This window comes from Sebastes fasciatus, chromosome 16 (assembly GCF_043250625.1).
Source record: "Sebastes fasciatus isolate fSebFas1 chromosome 16, fSebFas1.pri, whole genome shotgun sequence".
Classification (NCBI taxonomy): Eukaryota; Metazoa; Chordata; class Actinopteri; order Perciformes; family Sebastidae; genus Sebastes; species Sebastes fasciatus.
The window spans coordinates 23181487-23207318 of NC_133810.1; the positions used below are offsets into that span (position 1 = coordinate 23181487).

A 25832-nucleotide genomic window follows, 5' to 3' on the forward strand; every position below is an offset into this window, starting at 1 on the left:
GAAGTGACACATATATCACCTAATGGTGATGTATTTGTCCTGAATAGAAACATTAGTCTTGATTCCTGCATCACCTCAAACCATTCAAAATTGATGGAGCACCAGCTGCTCAGACTATGAATGTGTAGCCATCCCTCAATGTTTATTCAGTGCCTGTGCCAGCTAATCCAAAACATAGAGACATGCCAAGTATGAAGTTTCCCAAACAAGCTTGGGCGAAACTTGTTTTGCTGCTCTGAAGCTACTATAAATCACCACAAATGTTTAAAAAATGCAGTGGGGAACTCTGGTTCTGAAAAGTGGAAGCCAAAGTGGAAGTGCCTTAAACATGCATTCTTTCTAAAGGCCAGCAGGGGGCGACTCCTCTGGTTGCAAAAACAAGTCAGATTGTATAGAAGTCTGTGAGAAAATAACCCTACTTCTCACTTGATTTATTACCTCAGTAAACATTGTGAACATGAGTTTATGGTCTCAACCGTTAGTCTCAAGTCTTCTTCAATACAGTTCATTTAGTAAAATATGGTCCCATTTAGAGTCAAATAGACCATAAAGCAGGGTATACTTTAAGGCGTGGCTACCTAATTATTGACAGGTCGCTACCACGGCATTGTCCGGTCTGGGAGTTGTCCGTGTTTCATCTTAGAGCTTTACGTTAATGAATCGTGTCACTTCTGGTTGCAAAAAACCAAGATGGCGACAGCCAAAATCCCAAACTCGAGGCTTCAAAACGGCAGTCCACAAACTAATGGGTTACGTCACGTGACTACGTCCACTTCTTTTATACAGTCTATGAAAAGATCTTATATAAGTACTCACAGTCCATGTGACCTGCACTGAAGTGGAGCTAATGACCACGGGGTTATGCATGCTGACCACCACGTCTCCCAACTCCTTCTGCACGCGGCGATGGTCCACTCCCTGTGCTGTGGGACTAATGTCTGGGAGAGAGAAAGAAAGAAAGAAATTCAGGCATTTTGAGTGGAATATTGATGCGTATTGCTAAGAAGCCATTAAAATACAATCTTATTTCTGTACCTTGAGTGCGGACAGGCTCAGACATGGGGCTGGGGTCCCCGAGCCCTTGAGCATTGACTGCCCTGATGATGAACAGGTAGACAGTATTGGGTCGCAGATCCTTGACTGTGAATTCGGTGGTCTTCACATGGTCTGCCACTGTCTGCCAGCTGTTACTCACTGACTGACTGTAGAGAGAGAGCATGATGAAATAGAATTAATTAGGAAGAATCTCATCATTACTATAGAAGTAATCTAGACAGTTTATTTGGGGCGACACTGATTCTGCCGTGTTCCTAGAGACTGGAAGCAAAAACCACATGTCACACAGTAATGACATGCCATACTCACTTATGAAATACTTCCTGTCATTGTCAAAAAGAATAATCATGACTCATGCTACGCCTTTGTAGTCCTTTAACTAGCTGGTAAGGGAAGAAAAAAGCTAATTCTCATGTGCCAATCATTTTCTGCTGGAAGTGAGCTTTTATTTGCCAAATAATTAACATTCAAATTTAAATACCAGAATATTTTTTAACATTAATTGTAAGCCATTCAGAATATCCTGCTTGGAAATTGCCCTGGCTTGATTGAATGCCTATAGAAACACCAACTGCCATGAAAGTTTGGGGTCACTAAACGTAGCCAGAGGCCATAGGTCACAGACATACCCGAAGGCCTCAATGACATAGGAGGACACTGGGGAGCCCGCCTCTGGCCCCGGTTCCCATGACAACGAGATACTGCTCTTGGTAACATCGGTGACCTCTGGCTTGGAGGGCGGCCCTGGGAGGGCCGTGGCGTTGTGAGACATGAAGTCTAAGAGGTCAGTGGAGTCTGACAGAGAGGGAAACGTAGAGAGAGACAAAATTAATACCTGCAACTGCAAAAGCATATCGTGCGACGTTATGCTTGATATGCATTAAACTGTGTTCATTTTAAATATGAATCAGCAGACCTCTGACATCCAAGTAGGCACTCCACGATGTTTCTCCACTGGAGCTGGTGGCAACACAGGTGTACAACCCCAAATCAGACAGCTAAGGAAGACAGATTGTATTATCATTAATGCTCAAACAAGCTCCCATTTAATCTGCAGCATGAAAACTTCAACAGAAACTAAATTTAACACTCAAAACTAGGGCTGTCAATCAATTAAAATGTTTAATTGTGATTAATCGCAAATTAATCGCAAATTTTTTATCTGGTCAGAATACACCTTAAAGGGAGATCTGTCAAGTATTTAATACTCTTATCAACATGGGAGTGGACAAATATGCTTGCTTTATGCAAATGTATGTATATATCTATTATTGGAAATCAATTAACAACACAAAACAATGGCAAATTGTCTAGAAACCCTCACAGGTACTGCATTTAGCATAAAAAATATGCTCAACTCATAACATGGCAAACACAAACCCAACAAAGGGGAGACTCGTGGGTACCCAGAAACCATTTTAATTCACATATCTTGAGGTCAAAGGTCAAGGGACCCCTTTGAAAATGGCCATGCCAGGTTTTCCTTGCCAAAATTTAGCATAGGTTTGGAGTGTTATTTAGCCTCCTTTGCGTTTTTCTAGGTTCACATGGTGCCAGTATCTTTACTCTAGCTTTAAAACTGAGCCCGCTAAAACCTAAAAAACGCGAGTTGCATTAATGCGTTAAAGAAATTAGTAGCGTTAAAACAAATTTACATTAACGCGTTATTATGACGTTAACTATGACAGCCCTACCAAAAACCAAAGAGTTAGGTGAAGCTGTCACTATGAAACTGACCCATAAAGATTTCCTCTGTAATACAGATAATGCAGATTTTCATGGCTGTGCTCTGTTGCTGTGTTCCAGTGAATCCAATAGTCTTAGTGAGTCTGATCCCAGATGGCTTCTACAAGCTCCTTACGTCACTCTGGGCTTTTGAAGGAGGTTCGCAGCTAGTAGTACAGTAAAAATGCATTAACCTCCACTGGCCTGCATTTGGCTCGAGAAAAGCCGGAGAGTGGATGTGGAAACTTTAACGGCGGCCAATGAAAAAAAAAAAAAGAGCCCAGTAAGAGCTGACATTAATTTTCTTAATTGATTTCCTCCAATAATAGTCACCCACCCTATTCCCAGAGCCATCAGCATTATCATCATCAGTGCTGACACAGGGAATAAGAGATATGACAATCTATTTTATATTGGCAATGCCTCAGGAGCCACTCACAACTGTGCTATCTCTCAAGAGGGAGTCGAAGGGAGAGTGACGCAGGAAGAGCACTTTGACACTGTGACAGGACACTGTATATTGCACTCCCTCCATTATATTACCCCCTTTAGACTCCACTCACTTGTCCCCGTCCTTGAGACCTTGAGTCTAACTCCTGCCTCAGAGATTCAAACTAAATAGCAGGCGTTTAACAACTTATAAAAATCAATACTCGCTATTCATCTTTTAAAAGCAACCTGACTGCGCTTGTCCATTTGAATTACATTCAGCTGACATCAGCTGGCAGATGGGAGAAGTTCTCTTTCTTCTTTCAAATGCAATGGAAAAAAACTTTCTTTGTGTGTATCTATGTTTGTACAATACATGTAGATCCTTTTTTATGGTTGTTTTCATTGACAGTGCAGTGAAAGGTAGGTCATGAAAATAATGAAACACAGACATAGAAATAGAGGGCTACAGGAATGAGTCCTAAAACCATGAAAAGAGTTAGCAATTCAATGGTCAATGTATTTTTTGAATGGGTTTTTAGTTAGATGCCCAATATAAGGTCTGTGGTCAACACAAGCTTAAGAGATTTTAACATTTTGTTCTACAATATAAAATACGTCAGTAAATATCCCACTAGTGAATTTTGAAGCATATATGCGTCTTAAAAAAGGTGGTTGCTAACAAGTGGCTAAATGAGAATGACTCATACACCTTTACAGCCTAGTTGTGTATACTTGCGCTCATGCGTCCGTGACGTAGTTTGCTTATATAACGTTAGCTTTTTACTTCCAGGGATTGCATTTACACTTCAAAAATCATAAAAATTTGGTTTATTTGTGAAGATTATCTTGCTGAACAAAACGTCTAAGTATCATAAACGTTTGTTTAACACAGAGCTTATTTTCTGCAATAATCCAAAACCCAATTGAAAAGTCCAATTGGCTTTTTGTCTAGGAAACCCAGGGTGATGCTAACTTCCTGGTTGGCCTACAAAAATACATCATCCCTGGAGCACTCTATAGGAGTCCTTCCTGCTGAGGAGGAAACATTACACTGTATACAAGTACAACTTGCAGGTTAGTAAAATGTGAAATGTGTGCACAGTGTGATTATTTGCAGCCACACATCTACAAGAGATTCAACTGATATGGAGCTGAGTAGAAGACGACTCATTTTGGGGTAAAAAAATTCTCTCAAAGACTAATTAGCAATCCTTTGTTTTTATTAATTAATCCTCAGGTCCAGATAGAACCATTGCCAATGAAACTTGATTGCTGCAATTGCTTGGACCGCTTCAGGTACAGCAAAAAAGGAAGGCTTCATTGTAGTAAAGTCACAGTGGTTCCAGATCTCAGCAATTATTTTGGTGATGTTATCATATACGAGTTTAGGGTAAAAATTACAAAAACAAAGACCCAAATTGCAATAAACTGGAATTCCCCTTTAACCCCTCAACACCCGGCGGGACCGGCCGCTATTCTGTCTTTCAGAAGTTGTTCAAGCTAGAGTGAAGATACTGATATCATAAATGAAACTAGAACAGTTTTGCATGCAGTACAAATGTGTTGTTATCACCTGTACTAAAATGGTGTATTTTAATATTTCTGCATACTGGGGTCCCTAAATGTCTTAGAATTGCATAAATTCTGTATGACTCTGAGACTCTTGTGGATCCAATGAGCCCAATTGTATTCATGTGTGATGATGTTAGTCCCCATAGTAGCCATTTCAATGCAGTGTGACCATTTATTTTAAAACTTGACATCACTTTATAAAATGACCTGTGGTGACCTCTAGGATAAGCACAGCCTCATGAAACTTTACATCCACAAACTAGAGACCTATAGGGCATTCAGAGTATGTATGACTTCCCTAGATATATTGACAATAAGGGGGTTTCTGAGCAGTTTCCAGGACAGACTTTCTCGCCATCCAATCACCAAAAAATAAAATTCTTGCAGTAATTTCCAAATGTCAAAAGTTTTCGATACCAAAATCCCAGCATGTCTTTTTCTATGGTGTTCCTTGAGGTCTTGGTGTCTTAATGTGGTATTTGGGAGGGATTATTGATAATTTTTTATCAATTCTCGAGTGGTAAAAAAAACCAAATCTGTGTAGCAAATGGCATCAACCCAGAAATTGCTACAACAAATTATGAGACATAATAAAGCATGGCCATCATATACTTCTATCTTCATGTTCAAAGCCCTGATACACTTTCACAATTTATTTTGATGAATTAATTAAATTATAAATTAATTATTATTTCTTATGAATGACTATAATAACTTGACAAACAGCACTGAGCTGCACCTCAACTTGTAAGCCATTGTGCTACGTACTGTAATGCTACATGTACAATATATATGCATTTCTCTGTAATCCAGTGTAACCCACCCTGGTGCTCTGGATCTGAAGGCTGCCGTGCTCCAGCAGGGAAAACCGCGGGTCCTTTCCAAGCAGACTGGCGCCATTCTTCCGCCATGTGACTGTGGGCTCCGGGTCCCCCGACGCCTGACACCTGAGTAGGGACACGCTTCCCAAGGCCTGCGTTTGGTTGGACGGGCCTTGTCGGATAATGGGCGGAGGGCGGTCCTTCAGGGCTAAGGGTAATAATCAAGGAACAGGTGTTATTTTATTTTAAACGCACATTCCCACCACTGTTATTTTGATGTCATGGCCTTGGCATCTAGAAATGACTCTGGTTAGATTTTACCTGATTTGTGGATAAAAAAACAAAAAAAACATGACCTTATCACAAGGTGTTAATTTGTGATTGCAGTAATTGCATTAGTGACTGCAGGCCCAAGATGTTAGGGTTCAATCCGGCGGATATGTTGTGAGAGAAAGTGACTGTTTTTGTGGGCCTTTTTCCACAGTAAGGCAGTGTGCTCATGGCACTGCATCACACCTTTGAGCTTTAATTACTAGGTGAGGATTAACGATGCTTCACCCGTGGTGCTAATTACCATACCTTCTTTATAACACCTCTCAACACATTCATGCCTGTCCTCTCTCTTCCTACTCTGACTCATGGCTTCACCTCCTCCTCTTCGCCCCCCACCTAACACACACACTAAACTTAACTCTAAATTAGCATGCCGAGCAGAACAACAATACATCTCTTTTAAAGCTTTTTAAAGCATGTTATATCATCCAGAAAACAGCCCCTGCACTCTGCAACAGTAATTTCTGGAGTGTTGAAGCTCTCTAGGTCTTGTAACTACCCCCCCGCTTCCAATTTCCTCGCCGCTGCTCTCCACTGTTATCAGGTCTGTCTCCGTACGTACAAGTGTTTACAGCAGGTTCCCCCTGCCTTATCTTCCATCACACCTCCTTCAGCACAATGAGGAACATGGCAACTCGAGCAGAATGGCAGAGAAAAATCACGAACAACTAGGAGCAGGTACAGTACAGAACCACATAGAAGGCTGAATTGATTTGCATTTAAGTGGCAATATAAACGTCATCTGCAGTGTGTTGTTGACACGCATTTATTGGGAATTCACTGATATGTGACAGTGTTATGAACATGAAATAAATGCTTCAATAATCAGCCTTTCACGGGGAACTTCAGTTGAGCATTAGTCTTTATATTGGCTAAAGACAGACAGTCTAGTATTGCATTTTCAGGAAACATCTACTGTATAGCAAGCTATCATTACCCGCCCCCCCCCCAGCGACTGAGAGCCAACAACAACAACATCATATTGCTGTTCCTAATTTAGCTGTAGTCCTGTAAAAAATGAAATAATACACTCCAGGCTTTGGTGACAAAGGTAATAATAAAATGTTGCTTTTGGAGATTGTTTATCACTTATCAGAACCAGAGGCTGCTCAGGCTGTAAAATATACTGAATTGTTTTTAGTGGGTTTGCAGATAAAAGGGATGCGGACTTAACTACTGGTTGTATGCCTCCTACTGAGTTGAGAGAATGTTTGTTATTAATACACTTCTCACAAACTACCCAGTGTTCCATCGAAATCTGTGACCAAAGAGAGCCAGCAACACATGAGGTCAACATTTCTAACGGCTGTCGTCAGAAAATGTGACCTCACTGTACCTGTGTAATAAATGACGCAAATATGTAACAGAAAATACACAAAACTAAATTGGTAAAAAACATAAATGTATTTTAATACTTTTACTTTGAAGATATATTCACAAAACTCTAAAAGAAAAGCTGAAGATAAGCAGAGTGGGGTCGCATTTTCTGAAGACAGACGTCAAAACGGTGATGTCATATGCTGCTGGCTCTCTGCGGTCACAGATTTCGGTGGTCACAGATTTACACCGGTACTCTTCTCTGCCCTCTCCATATCAGGTTCTCTGGCAGGATTTTTCCTACCATTATAAGGCACAGTGCCAGCCTTTTGTGCAGTGCCTCATATGCCATATGGATATAACAAACAATGTTGAGAACATCTGGACGAGCCGACAGGGATGAGAACGAGGGTGCTGTAAATTATCGATACAATGTTCACCTTATTCCTTAATGTAATGTAATGTAATTAGTGAACTATTCATCATAACCTTTTTTTTGTGGACAAATATAATCAATGAAACATTATTTAAAGGTTTTCTGAATCTGCTCTTCTGATTTACTGAATATGATTTTACGGGCCAAACATTTCCAGAAGAATTAAATGTTCAGACGAAGGCTGTGATAAGTGTTAGTAATAAAATAATTATTTAACTAGTAATAATAATGGTACACAATCAAACTGCATAGTTTTAAAGGTACAGTGTGTAGGATTTGGTGGCATCTAGTGGTGTTGTTGCAGATTGCAACCAACTGAATACCCCTCAGCTCACTCCTACCTTTCCAAGATTGCGGTAACGTGAGCCGCCGAGTGCAAAACCATGGTAACGCTGTTCACCTCGCTTAGAGGCCATCCTTACCATAATAACACTACTGTAGGGGCAGCAGAAGTCAGACGGCGGCTGGCGTTACCACAGTTTTTCACTCTGTGGCTCAGGTTACCGTAGTTTCACAAGCTTGTCGGAGTACTACGGTGGCCTTCAGGTAACATGAAATGATGGTAAAAGCATGAAAGGCTTTCTCTGAACCTGTGGTTTCGTTTGTCCGTTCTGGGCTACTGTAGAAACATGGCAGAGCAACATGGCGAACTACATGAAGAGGACCTGCTCCCTATGTAGATATAGAGGGCTCATTCTAAACTAACAAAAACACAATGATTCTTAGATTTAGGTGATTATACACTGATGAAAACATAGCTATGAATTTTCTATTTCATTTCTATTTCTATTTCATAGATCCCCTGAAATGTCACACACTGTTCTTTTAAGTCAAGAACCATCAAATTTTCTTGGGCGAGGATCCCCAATATCTACAAGTATCTTTTACTCACTGTAGAAACTCAGAATGTAATAATGATTGCTGATACCGGCAGGCAGACACACACCAACATGTGAATAAGGGGAGTACTGGCACTTATTTTTTTCCACTTCAAGCACTGTCTAGTATCAAATCCCTGTAGGCTTGAAGTACGGCTTTAAAAGAGTGCGGTTTGCTCCTACAGTACGTGGAGGGCAGCGGCCGTGGTCAGCTTGGATTCCCAGCAGTTGCATTGGATTCTAATGGCGACCCAGTTTCACATCCATAGAAACTTGTTAAACCATGTCCGCTGCATCTCAACTGTCTATCAGTATGCTCAGGTTCCAAACAACTTTCAGCAAGAATTGGCTAAATACAATGCCTCTGTTTCAATCCTCACACACAACCCTCCTCAGCTTGCAAGCCAGTGTACGCGCATTACAGTGCACAAAAGCTGTTCTTATAGTGGTCAGGAGAACTGCCCTGTACTCGCACAAGAATCACTTTAGCACGTACCCTTCTCTCAAGTCTGACTGGATAAGTAATAAACCTGTCAGTCACACATCTGACGCAACAGGATGGAGCACATCCAAAGTTTACTTCCAGTGCAGGACCCTCTTGGACACCCCTAATCTTGAGTAATTCTAAAAACGTCCCGTCAAGCTTCCAAAGCTCCACTTAGTATCACGGCAACTCTCCGTTTACAGCCATCAATCAACAGCACTTCTCCCTTCCCTCGTGCTCGGCACCAACCATTTGGATATCGATCCGTCTCCTCCGAGTGACAGAACAGGAGTCATTTCCTATCCAAAAACACTTCAACAGATGTTAATTTAATAATGTGTGGAAAAGCAGAAAAAGCCAAGAAATAAATGGAGAGAAGGGCATAAACAGCTCCCAGCTGGCAGCGGCTCAGCACTTAATGTTGACATTAAAGCTTTGTCACACACACACACACATTTTTTTTTTAAAATGTCTCTCCATCAAGTAGACAGTTTTATTTTATACAGTTTCAGTCTTTTCAGGCCATTCACATTTACCACAGTGAGGTGATAATTAAAACGGATGATTGTGGGTGACTGGCTTTTAGAACATACTGTATAGATTCATCCTGGCAATGTGAGCGTGGGTAGACAAATAGGCTTTGATTTATTCACAGTTTTATTAGGTCTGAACAGTGCTGCAAGCTTATGCGTGTGTTTTTTTTGTATAATTTTAAAGCCCAGTATGCACCACGATAAAAATGCATCAAATACAAATACATAATACTTGTGACAAGGCTATTAATGTGTGTTGTTCGTATGCTACCCCGACAACATACTAAACAACATGCTAAAACAAACCTGTGACTTCAGGAATAATGACAGGAATATGAACATGTTGAGAGCAGTTGTAGTTACAAACTGATGTCATAATTCGTATAAATCATTCACACACTTAAATAGGCTACGATATCAAAACGTACGCACAACGACAAGCCAAGTAGGCCGATAAGGCAAGAATACTTAATTATACTGTTCTTAAGTATATCTCAATCAAAAGATTAAGTACAAGTAGGCCTGTAAACCAAGTATACTTAGACTTTTCTGTATACTTGTCAGTATAAGTCAAGTATACTTAGACTTTTCTGTATACTTGTCAGTATAAGCCAAGTATACTTAGACTTTTATATATACTTGTCAGTATAAGTCAAGTATACTTAGACTTTTATATATACTTGTCAGTATGAGCCAAGTATACTTAGACTTTTCTGTATACTTGTCAGTATGAGCCAAGTATACTTAAACTTTTCTGTATACTTATCAGTATGAGACAAGTATACTTAGACTTTTCTATATATTTGTCAGTATGAGCCAAGTATACTTACGTACGCTATTGGTAAGTATATCTCTGATAAGTTCATAATAAGTAAACTGCAATTATACTCTCTTAATTTAAGTTTAAAAGAAGTATACTACTAGCACACTTGAATAAACTTCTTTTTGGTAAGGGATAAATCAGTGGTGTTTCTGTCACATACCAGCAGGGTTGGGAGGGTTACTTTAAAAATGTAATCCAATACAATTACTAATTACCTGTTAAAAAATGTAATTAACAACTTAATCCAAGCATCACAATATAAAGGTAATGTAATCTGATTACTTTCAGTTACTTTTGGATTACCTCAATAAAAAATATGCAAATAAAGACAAGAGAAAAGAAAAATGCTGAAATTTCGCCACTATCTTTTATGTAAAGCAGAAAAGAGGAACAACATCACAGTACAGTGCAAGTTCTGCTTTCCAGCTGTAAAAATGCCGTCATCATCCAAGGACTTGAATCATTGGCACATTAGTTACCGGATTTTAACTGGGAGCAGCAGAAGTACCAATAAAAATTCAATTCAATTAACCTACATGCAAACTTTTAGGGCTTTACTGTGTCTTATTGTGGTTATATAAATGTAATTTATGGTGCTTTTAGATTGCTGCTATAGCTGATAAATTTCTGCTCAGGCATCTCTGACAATTACGGAGATGCCTGAGCGCCGTGTTGCTCGCTCTGTGAGAGAGACAGAGGGAAGAGAAGGTGGACTTTGCACAGAATGTTTGTGGGCGTTGCTAAATAATAATCATTTTAATGTCAATGTTATGAATGAAGCTTTGAATTATTCAGTAAAGCCTTACAAATTCCCCTTTTTTCTCCTGTATTGGAACCAGAAATATGAAGCAGTTTGATCATATCCTACGAACCGTCTTTTCACGCTGGGATGCCTCTCGGCAAAAAGAATAGTCTTGATGAACTGGAACATGCGCAAACCATCCTGCTTTGTGATAACTTGCGCTGTACTGTGATATTGTTCCTCTTTTCTGCTTTACATACAAAATAATAGCGAAATTTCCACCCAGTAAAAGCATTTTTTTCACTAACAAGAGCTACACCGACTATCTCTACCTGACGGCTTTATGTTAAATGTATTTTAAAATTGTAATCCTGCTAGTAATCCCCATTTTTTACCAAATGTATCTGAAATCTGATTATGTCTTTTTTTCTGTAACTGAAATGGATTACAGTTAAATTTTTTTGGTATCCTAATTACATAATGTAGTTCCATGTAATCTGTTACTCCCCAAGCCTGCCTACCAGTTATGGAGAAATCCCTTCTGGTGAAATGACCTGTGTATTCAGCGTTGCAATCATGCAATAGTGTTTTGTATTCACTAACATTGTGCATGGGCTTTTCCTAATGCATACAGTAATTAAACTAACATGGCGTAACAATAGAATGTAGGCTCAAAACATAATTGCTATTAGCGCATGTTGGTGCTGTTAAATCACATACCGTAATTCAAACAAAAAAAGTAGCTCTCATAGTTTGTGTGTCCAGACTTACCGTCTGCTACCTCAAGCTGGGCCTTGGCCAGGATGCTGCCTGCTACCGTGAGGGCCTGGCAGATATAATACCCGGCATCAGAGCGTTGCACAGATGAAATGGTCAACTCTCCATTCACGGACACAGAGACGCGGCTATCTCCCTGCGTTGGCTGGCTGGGAAACAGAAGATCCTACAGGGAGTGAAAGTGGGAAGGAAATAAAATGGGATGGCATACTTGCTTGGTAGCCCAAAGGTATAAAATGTAGGAACTGGAACCTCCTTTAAAGAGGAAGCATATTTTCCATCTGCATGTGAAAAATTTTGTGGAAAAATTCAGTATTTAGTTGTCTTGAAGAAGATACTGTATCCTCACAAATCCTCATAAAGTAAAAATTGTGTCACACAAAAACTGTTCCACTGCTTTGAATTAGGGCTGCAAATCGATTTAAATATTTAATCTCAATTAATTGTATGATTGTCCATAGTTAATCGTGATTAATCACAAATTAATTGCATATTTGTTATCTGTTCAGAATGTACCTTAAAGGGAGATTTGTCAAGTATTTAACCATTTTATCAACATGGGAGTGGGCAAATATGCTTGCTTTATGCAAATGTATGTATATATTTATTATTGGAAATCAATTAACAACACAAAACAATGACAAATATTGCCCAGAAACCATGTCGGATACTGCATTTAGCATAACAAATATATGCTCAAATCATTACATGGCAAACTGCAGCCCAGTGCGTCAGTGTGCTGACTTGACTATGACTTATCATAAAGTGGGCATGTCTGTAAAGGGGAGACTCGTGGGTACCCAGAGAACCCATTTTCATTCCCATATCTTCAGGTCAGAGGTCAAGGGACCCCTTTGAAAATGTTTCCTCGCCAAAATTTTAAACAAGTTTGTAGTATAACATGGTTGGTACCAATGGATTTCTTGGGTTTTTCTAGTTTAATATGATGCCAGGATCTTCACTCTAGCTATAAAACTGAGCATGCTACAACCAAAAATTAAATTAGTGGCATTAAAATAAATTTGCATTAAGGCATTATTATCACATTACCTTTGACAGCCCTAATTTAAATATATTATTTGGACTATTAGTGCAAATATCCTTCACATTATTGAGTAGTTTAAATCATATACTGCATTTCTGACAAGGTTCTGCTAAACTCATCTGTGTTGTACCCCAAGGGTCAATTTTGAGACCAATGTTTTTCTTAAATTACATTTTCACCCTTGGTCATTTAATAAACGGGCACATATACATATTTGCTTTTTATGCAGATGATATTTGTATCTTCCTGTCACTGATAGTAACTTAAACTATTCTTAAGATTAACTTATCCCATGTTTTTGTGTCTAAGTGACTAATGGGGACAATCATTTCTGAAATTGGTCCAGTATTGAGAGAAAACGCCGTCAATGTCAATGTAACGTTACGTTCACTAAAAATGCTTGTTTTTGCCACTGACAGGCTCAGATTGTTAGTGTGTCTGACAATATTATGGAAAGGACCATATAGAGAAATAAAACATTGTTCTTTAACTTTCACTTGATTCGGTCTATTTGTTTTTGTCCAAGTCCCGCTCAAGGAGAAGTCTCATTGTGAAATCTGAATATATCCTTATACTCTGGCTCACATAAAGATGGACAGAATTTAAAGACCTCATCCACATTGTCAAAGTCATCTAAATATTCAACCATGATATTGAAAATCTTTTAGTTAAGACTAAGCTACACTTTATGTACTCCAACACAACAAACTCTGCCCGACTGGCACTGGCTGGATGTATCTATTCCACCATTGTCTTCCAGCAACATGTCACCTCGAGAGATTTCAGAATGAGACTTCTCCTTGATCAAGACTCTTTCCATAATGTCTGACACTTATAATAAAAATCAGAGCCTGTCATGGCAAAAACTTTCAGTGGACAGAAATGACGGTGCCAGCTTGCCCCAATAGTTTTACATTGCAGCCCATGAGCAGCTGCAATCTACAGCGCTCTCCCTCAGTATTGGACCAATTTCAGAAATTATTGTCCCTATTAGTCAGTTACACAAAAAAATGGGAAAATAGGGTCCAGGTTGAAAAATACAGAAGTTACCCTTTAACATTTTGTCAATCGGGAAAGAATTTAAGAGTTTTGTGTATTTTAACTTCACATCTTTGGCCAACACAACTGACTTTAAAGCAATCGCTGCTGTGTTCAAGACATGTCTTCAAATCGCTGACATATTCCAACAAATATGTACAATGCCGTTAGAAAAGTGGGTCAATGTCTCTTTCCTACTAGGTCTGAATGGCAGTTTACCCCCAGAGTGATAATCCTGCTGTAATAACCTGCAGCCATGCTCGTAAAATTGAGGCATCAGCGTTGTCGTGATGTTTCTGCACCCCGAGCAGACAAGCTGATGGGCAGGAAAGGACATTAGCCTGCTTTCATTATGTCTAATGACTCTAATGCTGCACATGACATTGTTTCTTGCTAAGTGAATTGGCCGGTCAGACTGGTGCAGATTGATGATAAATGACCACTTCATTATCTGTATGTGGAACGGAACCACATTGTGCTGTCCCCTGGTTTGATCCTTTTAGTCGGATCTTTGCCCATTTTTTGAATATTTTAGATACTTTGCTCTGGATGATACCGCAGAATTTATGTCTGTATAGCAAGGCGGGCCTATAAGAGAAATCATTAATTCCCCATCATACACATATACATCCAGATACATACAAATTAGGGTTAGCGTTAATAACACGTTAACGCATATTTGTTTTAACACCACTAATTTCATTAACGCAACTTGCGATTTTTAAGTTGTAGCGGGCTCAGTTTTAAAGCTAGTGAAGATACTGGCATCATATGAAGCTAAAAAACCTAAGGAAAATATTGGTACCAACCATGTCACACTAGCTTGTCAAAAAGGAGGTTAAATCATGCTCCAAACTTACGCTAAATTTTGGTGAGAAAAAAACTGACATGGCCATTTTCAAAGGGGTCACTTGACCTCTGACCTCAAGATATGTGAATGAAAATTAGTTCTATGGGTACCAACGAGTCTCCCCTTTACAGACATGCCCGCTTTATGATAATTACATGCAGTTTGGGGCAAGTCATAGTCAAGTCAGCACACTGACACACTGACAGCTGTTGTTGCCTGTTGGGCTTGAGTTTGCAATGTTATGATTTGAGCATATTTTATTATGCTAAATGCAGTACCTGTGAGGGTTTCTGGACAATATTTATCATTCTTTTGTGTCAATTGATTTTCAATTATAAATATATACATACATTTGCACAAAGCAAGTATATTTACCCACTCCCATGTTGATAAGAGTATTAAATGCTTGACAAATCTTCCTTTAAGGTACACTTTGAGCAGATACAAAATGAACGATTAATCACGATTTCATATTTTAATTGATTGACAGCCCCAATATAAATTCAACAAAATCAGTATCCTCACCTGGCTTCCCTCTCGCTGCCAGAAGACAGTGGGCTGAGGTTTGCCCCTTGTCTCGCAAGGAAAGGTAGCTGTTCTTCCTTGTGCCACGATCTGGTCACGGGGTCGCACCACAAACTGGGGCGCCTCTGAAGTTAAAGGTGAAATAAACCATAACACAATAGCAACACACTTGCACAGACTTCAAAGTGGATATTATAGAAGGACTAGTTTAAAAGAAAAAATCTGGGACCGAAGGTCCAGCTGCAAAGCTAATAGGTTCATGCACTAGGTCTTTGTTATTTCTTTAAGAACTATTTCTTTAACTATATCAATCACACAAGCCATTCATCCAGCTGCCAGAACATCAGAATGAATGATATCAAGTAATTATCAGGGTGCCTTAACGTCTTTCTCAATTTGAGTTTTTGAATCAGGGCCTATCAATCATACTGTATCTGGACCCCTTGAAAAAAAAGTGAGGTGGTAAATCCAAACTGCCAGGGGAAGTCATGGGCTGATAGTAACAACGTAGATATGCATGTCCACTATTAGTTCCATGAATGTGTTTGTGGAATGCCGCAACAGTCCATGCATACAATGTGTGCGTGTGATCAAAAACAGAAAGAGAGCAACGCATGCACAATGGGATCAGCTCTTACTTACCAACGGGGCGAGCTGGTGACACAACAATGGTGTGGGTGAGATTAACACACAACAGAGAGAGAAGGAAAGCGAAGAGGAGTAGAACAGAGGGACAGAAAAATAAGAATGAAAATCAGAAATGAATGAGATGGAGTTGGGTTTCCATCCATGAAGTTAAGAGGGGGTGGGGGAGGAGGGTGGAGCTCAGTCACCAAAAGCAGGTGATGGCATGGGCCTCAAGGAAATGGCACCTTGGCAATGTTAGAGGGGAAGGGTAAGCATTGCCAAAAAACACTGGCTGGACAATTTATCTGTAACGCTTGTGTCACAATAATTGCACATTCACACAGTTAACAGATCTGTTTGTATAGCGGGTGTCTCTTGGACAAGGGCAGGCTTAGAATACATTAAAATCAGTAAATAGCAAATTATAATTATTACTGTCATGTATTACTTTTGTTGCACCATCAGCCCAATGAGAACTTTAATCAGTAAAAGTAATTAAAAACCCAAACAGCTAGTGCTGATATAACAACATTCAGATAAGGTCTATTTTTTTTCCTTATCATTGATCATTTCTTCAGAAAAATGTTCATGTCTTTGTCCAGTGTTTACTGCCTTAGTGCAGCTTTTGTATTAGTGATCTGTGTTAACTCACTATACATGTCTTATTTTATTATACCCAAGCACAAATCTGGCTTAACATAAAGGATATATTGCTCAAAATATGTCAAATATGTTTGACTCTGACACCAATCTTAAGATTGGGTTAGAACATCTCTTCATGGTATAAAACAATTCATGCATGAGTTTTAGGAACAAGAGTAAGAATCCAATATATAAAATAATAAAGAAGGAAAGTTATGATATGTAATGTACAGTGTGTATGATGTTTTTATCCAGGTGATAAGAACATGTTGGTTGGTTCCAAGTCAAGTGTTACTTCTCTTAAAGGGATAGTTTGGGTGTTTTGAAGTGGGGTTTTATGAGGTACTTATCTATAGTCAGTGTATTATCTACAGTAGATGATGGCTGTCACGCCCCCAGTTTGGAGAATCAGGCAGGGGTTACCGCACGGAACCAAAGCAATGTACCGCTATGGACGGGGCCGGCAGGAAAACCTATTTTAGCCACCTAAAAATAATCAATATCAGTTCAAGCGTACGCTATACCTTGCCATTAGACAGCTATAGAGTCTATGTTTCCGACGGGGAACTGACGCCGTTATGCTCTCGCCAAACTAACCACACTCCATTGAAAACAGTAATTTTACCTCGCAGAAGGTGGGAATAGTGCTCGTCTACCGCTGCCTCGATCGGTTAGTTAGTTTGTGTTATTATAGCACAAACAAACTGACGAATCGAGGCATCGGTAGACCAGCAATCCCCGTGTTCTGCGAGGTAAAATTACAGTTTTTTTCAATGAAGTCTGGTGTCTTTGGCGAGAGCATTGATGGATACAACGACTTCAGTTCCCTCTCAGAAAGGGCTGTTCTCACGGCAAGGTGTACACTTGGCTAAAATCCATTTTGCTGCCAGCCCCGTCCACAGCAGCACATTGCTTTGCTTCTGGGCGGTAACTCCTGTCTGTTTCTCCAAACTGGGGTTGCGTCGACCCGCATCTACTGTAGGTAACACGCTGACTATGGCTAAGTACCTCATACAACCCCACTTCAAAACACCCAAACTGTCCCTTTAAAGTGTATGAACAATGCTTTCACGCTCTCCAGTTATAATGCCAATGGGGTCTGATTCGCCAAATAGCAATATCATTTTTATTGTTACGATATCAACCTTTACTCTGAAGTAGCCTCCTCACGTTAATATGGTGTAAATATGGAGTGAGTGGGCTGGTATGGAGAATGAGCCCCCCAGGAGAAGTCATAACAGTTCACTTAGAGCTGGTTAGATTGTTCATATCTGGAGCCTGGCTGGAGATCTGGAGCAATCAAGTACATCAGCCCCGCTATATGAAAAGAAAAGCTGAGGCCAGGCCCAGCCTTTCAGCAGGGGGGCAATAACGCTCGTAAAGTGGGCAATAAAGGACTGATTGTCCTGCAGTCTGCTTTGGGAGACACAAAAAATATCAGGGATGGGTTATGAGCTTTGCCACAGGCGAGTCCACACAGTTACCCACCTCTGATAGTCAGGTAGGCAGAGGCCTCCAGTTTCCCAACGCGGTTCTCTGCTAGGCAGGTGAAGGTTCCTTGATCACTGACTGATGCTTTCTTTATCCTCAGCAGGAAGTCCTCTTTTTCATATCTGATGTCATACCTGGAGATAGCGACAACGAGTCAAGTGGTTGATTTCATCAAAACGGGATGATCAATAACAATTACGCACATCAAAAAATGTTCATTTAGATAAAGTAAATACAAACACTGAAATTGAATTGTGTAAACTTGTGTGATGTTTTTTAGATGTAGGCTTTTTATGTAGGTTGTGTCATTTTTTTGATAGAATAAAGACCGACTTTCTAAGACAATTAAAGACTCCCTGCTGCACACACTCTGCCGCAGAAGCAGAGAAAAAAAAGGGGAGCAATTATGCTGAGATGAAGGCACGGCAAAATGAAAGGTGCTTTCAGCTGGAACCCTGACTGTTCCACTATTTCAATATTTATAAAGACGAGCCACCCACTGTGGTGTGGGCTGTGCAGTACGCTATACTATATGTGTGTGTGTGTGAGTGCATCTGTGTGGGGAGAGAGTAAGCAAAAAGAGAGAGGGGAGACGGAGACAGAGGGGGAGAGACAGACAAACAGTCTGAGAGTAAGGGAGTGGCACAGTCTGACAAACTGGATTTGATGAATGAGCCAAGCAGTAAGAAATGACTAATTCATAAGATACGTTCCATGCATCAGTGCAGCATACTGCAAGGCAGCAGCGGTGCAGTTAGAGTGAGAGAAACATCTCAGCGACCAGAGTTTAGATAAGCGCCTCAGAGGGGGCTACGGACAGAAAGAGGAGAGGAGAGCAAAGGAGTCGGGCTCTCCCTCTCTGGGGTCCCTTTTGGCGTGAGAGATCCTGTGAAATTGTCTAGCCAGCCATACTGATTCCGAGATGGGAGACAAGTCAGGCAGAGAAATGGCACAAGGGGTGAGAAAAAGTCACATTTGAAATAGATGTTCCAAAAGGGTGTGGGCAGAATATCGATGGGGGCGGGGGGTTGGGGGGGGTTGCGAGGGTCTCGTCCAGAGTCTGCTGAGGACTCCATTCACAGCACATCTCTGACCCAGATACAGCCTTCCCAGGAGGCTGACGGGTTTACGGAAAAGAATGAAAGGAGTGGAAGGAGGGAAGTGAGGCGAAGCAGGTCTGAAAGTAGGACATGTTTCTAGAGTCAAGGGGTACCGAGGCAGAGGGCACCACACAGGTGGGCAGACAGACGGCCAGACGGAGAGAGACCGGAAGATACTATAGTCTGCCTCACGATCTGACACACCAGAGACGGTACCATTCAGTTGTTATATAATAATAATAATGGCTTGTAACAGGTGTTAAACTTGTAGCAGAAGGAACTGTTTTAGTAGATTACATTTCTTTAGTAGTCCTTTTAAATAAATAATCAATTTAACATAGATGACTTCTAGGTTTTGAGCATCACAGTCTCCATATTTACTCAATTATATCTGTTTAGTTACTCTTGTATTTGATTTACTTGATAGCAATTCTAGCAGAAATGTAATACATATACAAGTTAATCATTAGGGCAGTAAATCGATTAAAATATTTAATCGCGATTAATCGCATGCTTGTCCATAGTTAATCTGGACTAACCGCAAATTAATCACAATTTTTTCATCAGTTAAATGACTTATCTGTGACTTAAAGGGAGATTTGTCAAGTATTCAATACTTTTATCAACATGGGAGTGGGCAAAGGCTTGTTTTATGCAAATATATGTATAAATCTATTGTTGGAAATCAATTAACAATGCAAAACACTGACAAATATTGTCCAAAAATAATTGTAATTTCTCATGATGTGTCTGAAATTGCCATGGAACTACTCAACAAACTCAGAAAGAGTGCTAACCTGTGTTTTATGTTTAAATCGGTGTTGGTATTATATAAATTGGAGTTATTGCTCAATTTAGTCGTAAAAACATTTAAAATCAAGCTGAAATCCCATTTTGTCATCCCTTTATGCAGTCTTAAAGAGGACCTTTGCTTTTGTGCTTTTTCCCATTTCCTTTAGAAACACTGCTCCTGAACTTTTGAACTGCCCGAAACGCCTTGCTTGAAGTCCTGCCTTTTTCTTACGTAACGCGGTGATGTCACCAAGTAACACATTTGCATAAAACCTGCCCAGCGGCCAGTTTGGCACGCCCTCAAATAAAAAGCGAGTTAGAGCTGAGTTGGAGCAGAATCCGAAGAGTTTGGTTCGGTTGACCAATCACAACAGAGGTGTCCAGCTGACCAATCAGAGCAGATAAGGCTTTTCGGGAGTGGGGGCAGGAGCTCAAACAGAGTGTTTCAGACAGAGGGTGAAAAGAGGTGCCGCAGCACAGCCAGTATGAGAAAAATAAAGCGTTTTTTGAACATTAAAGCATGTAAACATGTTCTAGTAGAAACCCAAAATACAAATACGCACCCAAAAATAAGCATGATAGGTCCTCTTTAAATAATGTCAACATGTTTTGAATGCATTGTTAATAGTTTTATATTATTAAAAGGAAGAAAAAGAGATCTTAAACCTATAGTCAAACCAAGCGAAGGAATTAAAAGGCTTTGATGGATGGCCAGATTGCATAATGAGACACACTGTAATTAAAAATATAAAGCGCTGAGCACTAACTATTAAGGCCCACATGACAGGCTGATAATGACTTAAAAAAATAAGTGCTCTAATGGGATTGCGAGGCAATTAACATGTGCTTATGATGTGTGGGTACACAAGGGTGAACCAAACCGCAGGAACACCTTCGAATACGATGCAATCCAATGCGACAGCTTCACAAACTACCAAAAAAATGACCACAGAAATCAATCTATACAGACTGGACATTATACACCTCATATAGGTACTATTCCTTGTAGGGCAATTGTATTGGAATGCTTTATATTATGCATATACTCCATCTCTGGGCCTTTTAGTGCTTTGTGTACACACACACACACACACACACATAATGTACAGTGGTACTTGATTAGTCAAAAACAGCCATTGGACATGCTTTCATCTGTAGTTCAAACAGCAAATAATGAGATTTTCTGCCTGCTAATAAATGATTTTTACCACACTGATGAAAGTCTGCCATGAGTAATATGTTGATTTTTTTCCCCTCAAGTGGGACTCATTAGCTGTGCTTCAGCATTCATCAACTAGGACTTTTATCCACAGACACATGCATCCCTCACCTGCCACGGGGAATGTCCAAGTCCTCCTTTTTCCAGCGCAGCGTGGGAGGTGGGTCGCCATGAACCTGACACCTGAACTCGACGGTCTCGTCCACTAAGACCACCTGGTTCACAGGCCGTTGCACAAACACCGGCCTTTCTGTATGTGGGCAGCACACATGACATGGATGCTAAATATACTTCTGACAGAGTGGTAAATACTGTATGTGCTAGCGTGCAGCGAGTACCTGAGGAAAAACAAAATGCTTTATTCCTTTTTTTGATCCAGGCAAAGAATGTATGTCATACTGCTTACCAAACACTGAGAGCTGAGCTTTTTCACTCTCTCTCTCCCCAACCATGTTGGCCGCCACACACACATATATCCCCACATCACTCTTCTTGGTATTTGAGATGGTTAGCTTTCCTCCACGAACCTGACCAAAAAAAAACATTTACAAAGAACCAGTTCAATACAAAGTGCTTCACAGCTCCAGGTAAATGTGAACAGGTGAATCGTTGAGCGTGTGATTCAGAGTATAAGGGTCATGTAAAAGGTAGAGGAGTGCACCCCGGAGAGCAACCCACCGTGATCCTGTCATCTTTGAGGTCAAGGCGAGCTTTATCTTTCCTCCAGAAGGTGGTGGGTTCAGGATGCCCGCGTGGAGGCTGACACTCGAGACTGGCCGTCTCCCCGACCGCCACCACCACATCTTGCGGGTTCTGCCTGAAGTCGTCGCGTAACACTATGAGACAAAAATAAAGAGAGCGGTGGATGTTACTCCAACTGTAACGGTGGCTCATTCAGTTGATTAGTTTGAAGTTTCATCGCTCTGAGACTGAGCTGTCTTGGGCTTACTGACCCCATACCACCTTTTCCTAATGCAAAAGTCCAAAGATAATTCTATCTATTCAAGTAGACTGCCTCGCAGGACCCTCAGCAATCTCTCCGTCTTTAATAATACAGCTGTCCCCCCCCGAGGGTATGAGCACAGGCTCTTCTTTGATCTCAGTAGCTAAATGTAAGAGCGTGCAAAGCCAGGTAGGATTAATGGTACAATATACATGGGAAAGACATCCAGCAGAAGAGCAAGAAACATAAAAGGAAAGTAAAACTTTAAGGGAGGTCTAGAAGTTAAAGATCATGCATTACAAATTCAAACACTACAATTCTACAGCCCTTATAGTGGCTTCCTAAGAAAAATCTCCTTACATCCCACATAGGGAAAGTGTTGGATAGAACAAATAACCAACATCTTGAGTTCATAACACACATAAACACACCAGTGCTTATTGTTGTTGTTTTGTAAACCCACAGGTGATGGCAGCAATGCACACGTTGGGGCAGGCAGGTGGACAGTTTGACCTGAATCTTGTTCTAAAAGGAAACTTTATGGAGTCCATAATGGAACAGGTACATCCTCTGGGGAGTATGAATGAGTTCAGTCCATTAAAGTTAAAGTAGTTTATTGTGTACAAGTACTGTATGAGCAGAGGTGTGGACTCGAGTCACATGACGTGGACTTGAATCAGACTCGAGTCACCAATTTGATGACTTTAGACTCAACTGGACAAAATCAAACTCTTACAACTCGACTTGGACTTTAACACCAGTGACTCGTGGCTTCACTTGGACTTGAGCCTTTTGACTTGAAAATACTTGATACCTTCCCCCAAGCCCATGTGTTAAAAAGTGTGTTATTTAAAGTGCACAAATGCGATCAACTGCCCGGTACTGGCGGTAACTCAGTCAGCATCAGGGATGTTGGGTTTATTTACTTTTTGAGATATCCTTTATTGATTTGTGTGGCAAGAGGATTTACTCATGGGGGAACTGAACTGAACAAACTGAATTTCTATCTTTTGTTCTTTATTGCTGAATCCATGAAAAGTGGTGTTTTTTGGTTGAACTCTGGACTTTTTGGATAGTTTTTTTAATATTATTGGGTATTTGGGGCATTTGCTTATCTCACACTTAATTCCCCAGATCAACTTTGTTTAAACCAATCCAACACATCCAATCAAGTTACAGCAGAAAACCATGAAGTGCTAACCAGTTACTCTGTTGTTAAAATGGCATTACATTTGGTGAAGAGTGCATTATGACTTGTTTAGGACTTGGAAGTCAAATGTTAGGACTTCCTAACTTGACTTGGAACTTGACTTGGGACTTGTCAGTCTTGATTCAAGACTTGACTTGAGACTTGCCTGTCTTGACTTGGGACTTGACTTGGAACTTGTAAGTCTTGACTTGGTACTTGACTTAGGACTTGCCAGTCTTGACTTGGGTCTTGACTTGGGACTTGTCAGTCTTGACTTGGGACTTGAGTGCAGTGACTTGAGACTTACTTGTGACTTGCAACACAATAACTCGGTCCCACCTCTGACTATTAGTAGTAAAGTATGCACCTATTGGCCTGATGATTGTGCTAGAAGGACACCAAATCATTCAAATGTATCAGCTGGAAACCTGGAATAGCCACAAATACAATGATCAATACAATCTAAGTATCAAAGGCTGCACTGTGGGCTCTAAAAGATCCAATTTTTATACTTATTATTTTGATTAATAAAATGTACCAGTGGCTCAGACAAATTTATTTTTCTGAAACCTTGGATGAAAACAGCAGTTTGTACTTTGTAGCAGGCACACAGGGTCAGACCTTGGTTACATGAAAAGAGGCTGCACCACCGCATGTACAAATTGGAAGCAGCACCGGTGGCCAGGGATATTGACTGAATCACTCCTTTATGAAGCTTCATGAAATGACTAGGGAACAGGTGCAAGGTCTCATTTAGGACCAGGGGTAAAATGGTTTCAAAATATCTCATTAAGAGCAGCAAATGTTACTGAGATGTTCCTGTTAGAGGGTTATACTGTTTGAAAAATCATACGGCAAGTCCACCATGCTTTTCTGTAGAGGAATAAATACAGTAGCTAGAAGAGGGGCAACAACTCAGAAGAAAAAAAAAGCCTGGAATTATGACAGCTACTTGAAATGCAGATGGTGAAATATGCCAAAATTGCTTTTTTTATATCTCGAACGTACACACCCTTAGTTCATTAGTATTCCATTTATGGGCAGTTATTTCTGCATTCTTCCACTGTTGGACAAGCGTTTGAATTTATCAATTGCAGGGATGTCTGTACTTGTGTTCAAAGGAGCGAGAACATCAAGAATTGTCAGCCAAGCAATGCCTGTAGAAGCCATACTCATGCATTTTGAGTTACAAGGTTACGGCTTCAAAACTTCCTAATTCTGTCACAACTGTTATCCCAAAGAACAATTCAAAAGCTACTGCTTTAAGCAGGAATGACTGTACTGTAAGCCATCACTGGAATTATGGTTAAAAATAGAGATCACGATTTGGATCCTGCAATGAGTTGCGCCCGCTTTGCATTAATACCTTATGACATGTTGTTTTTGTGAAAAGCCTAACTGTGGGCCAATTTTGAATAATAAAGTGTCTTGTGTGACAACAGTTGAAATTAACTTTGAAAATAAAGGAAAATGGTTGTAAAGAGTTAAAACGTTTTTGTTTGTCAAAGAAAATCTCGTGGATAAATATTGGCTGCTAAGTGTCGTTTTGGATTTAAGATATAATGAATGACTAGTGAACCAAAATATTATTCACGCTTGCTGGATGTAGATAACAGATCATATTTAGCCAATTTAGTCCTTTTAATCATTCCATTTTGGTAGTCACTGCTTTTCCAAGAAATGTCTAATGTAAATCAAATGCATGTTGCATGACTAAAACCAAATGATAGTTTTTTAAAACTCAGAGCAGCATAGAACGGAAACACTGGTTTGGTTGCTTTTCATCCTCATTACAGCCGTAAGCTGTCCTGCTGATATACTGTAGCATGAATTCCAAGTCCCATGGGACACCTCTAGTGGAAAAGAAAATCAGGATGGAGCCAAAGGCCCTTCGGCCCAGCTGTCAATCACATCCAGTCTGTGCGGGCGTAAATGAGTCTCTGTTGCAGACACTACTTTGGCACAGACATATGCATGGTACGCTTAGTGACCCACTCCATACAGAAAACACTCATCCAGTCACACACAACTACCTTCCCGTTGCCATGTTGTCACATTACAGATGCTTCTGCAACGGCAAAGCTCGTCTCAAGAGACTGTGAAACCCAGACGCGCACAGGAGAAACTGGATAATTCAAGACAAGTGAAAGCCCAATTAGCCAAAAGTAAGGCATTGTGTCATATTGAATTGTGTGATATTTTACCGGAACAATAGTAACTGTGACACAGATCTAAAAACCTTATTACGTCTGCGACTAACAATTATTTGCATTGTCTATTAATCTATTGATTATTTTCTCGATTAATTGATTAGTCGTTTGGTCTATAAAAATGTCAGAAAATGTCCATCAGTGTTTCCAGAAGCCCAAGATGACGTCCTCAAATGTCTTGTTTTGTCCACATCTCAAAGATATCCAGTTTACTGTCATAGAGGAGTAAAGA

At 40.2% G+C, this 25832-nt stretch overlaps 1 protein-coding gene across 1 annotated transcript in view; it reads right to left on the bottom strand.

Annotated features, from left to right (window-relative positions):
* Window positions 1-25832, bottom strand: part of LOC141752901 (roundabout homolog 2-like) — a 112806-nt gene that overhangs the window by 28966 nt on the left and 58008 nt on the right. The window contains exons 3-13 of the mRNA XM_074611155.1: window positions 21937-22094; window positions 21665-21785; window positions 21370-21508; window positions 18145-18281; window positions 15388-15512; window positions 11924-12095; window positions 5609-5814; window positions 1973-2054; window positions 1686-1851; window positions 1036-1202; window positions 817-938 (exon numbers count right to left, since the gene is read on the bottom strand). Of these exons, the coding sequence (XP_074467256.1) occupies window positions 817-938; window positions 1036-1202; window positions 1686-1851; window positions 1973-2054; window positions 5609-5814; window positions 11924-12095; window positions 15388-15512; window positions 18145-18281; window positions 21370-21508; window positions 21665-21785; window positions 21937-22094 (1595 nt within the window). The remainder of the gene's footprint in view (window positions 1-816; window positions 939-1035; window positions 1203-1685; window positions 1852-1972; window positions 2055-5608; window positions 5815-11923; window positions 12096-15387; window positions 15513-18144; window positions 18282-21369; window positions 21509-21664; window positions 21786-21936; window positions 22095-25832) is intronic.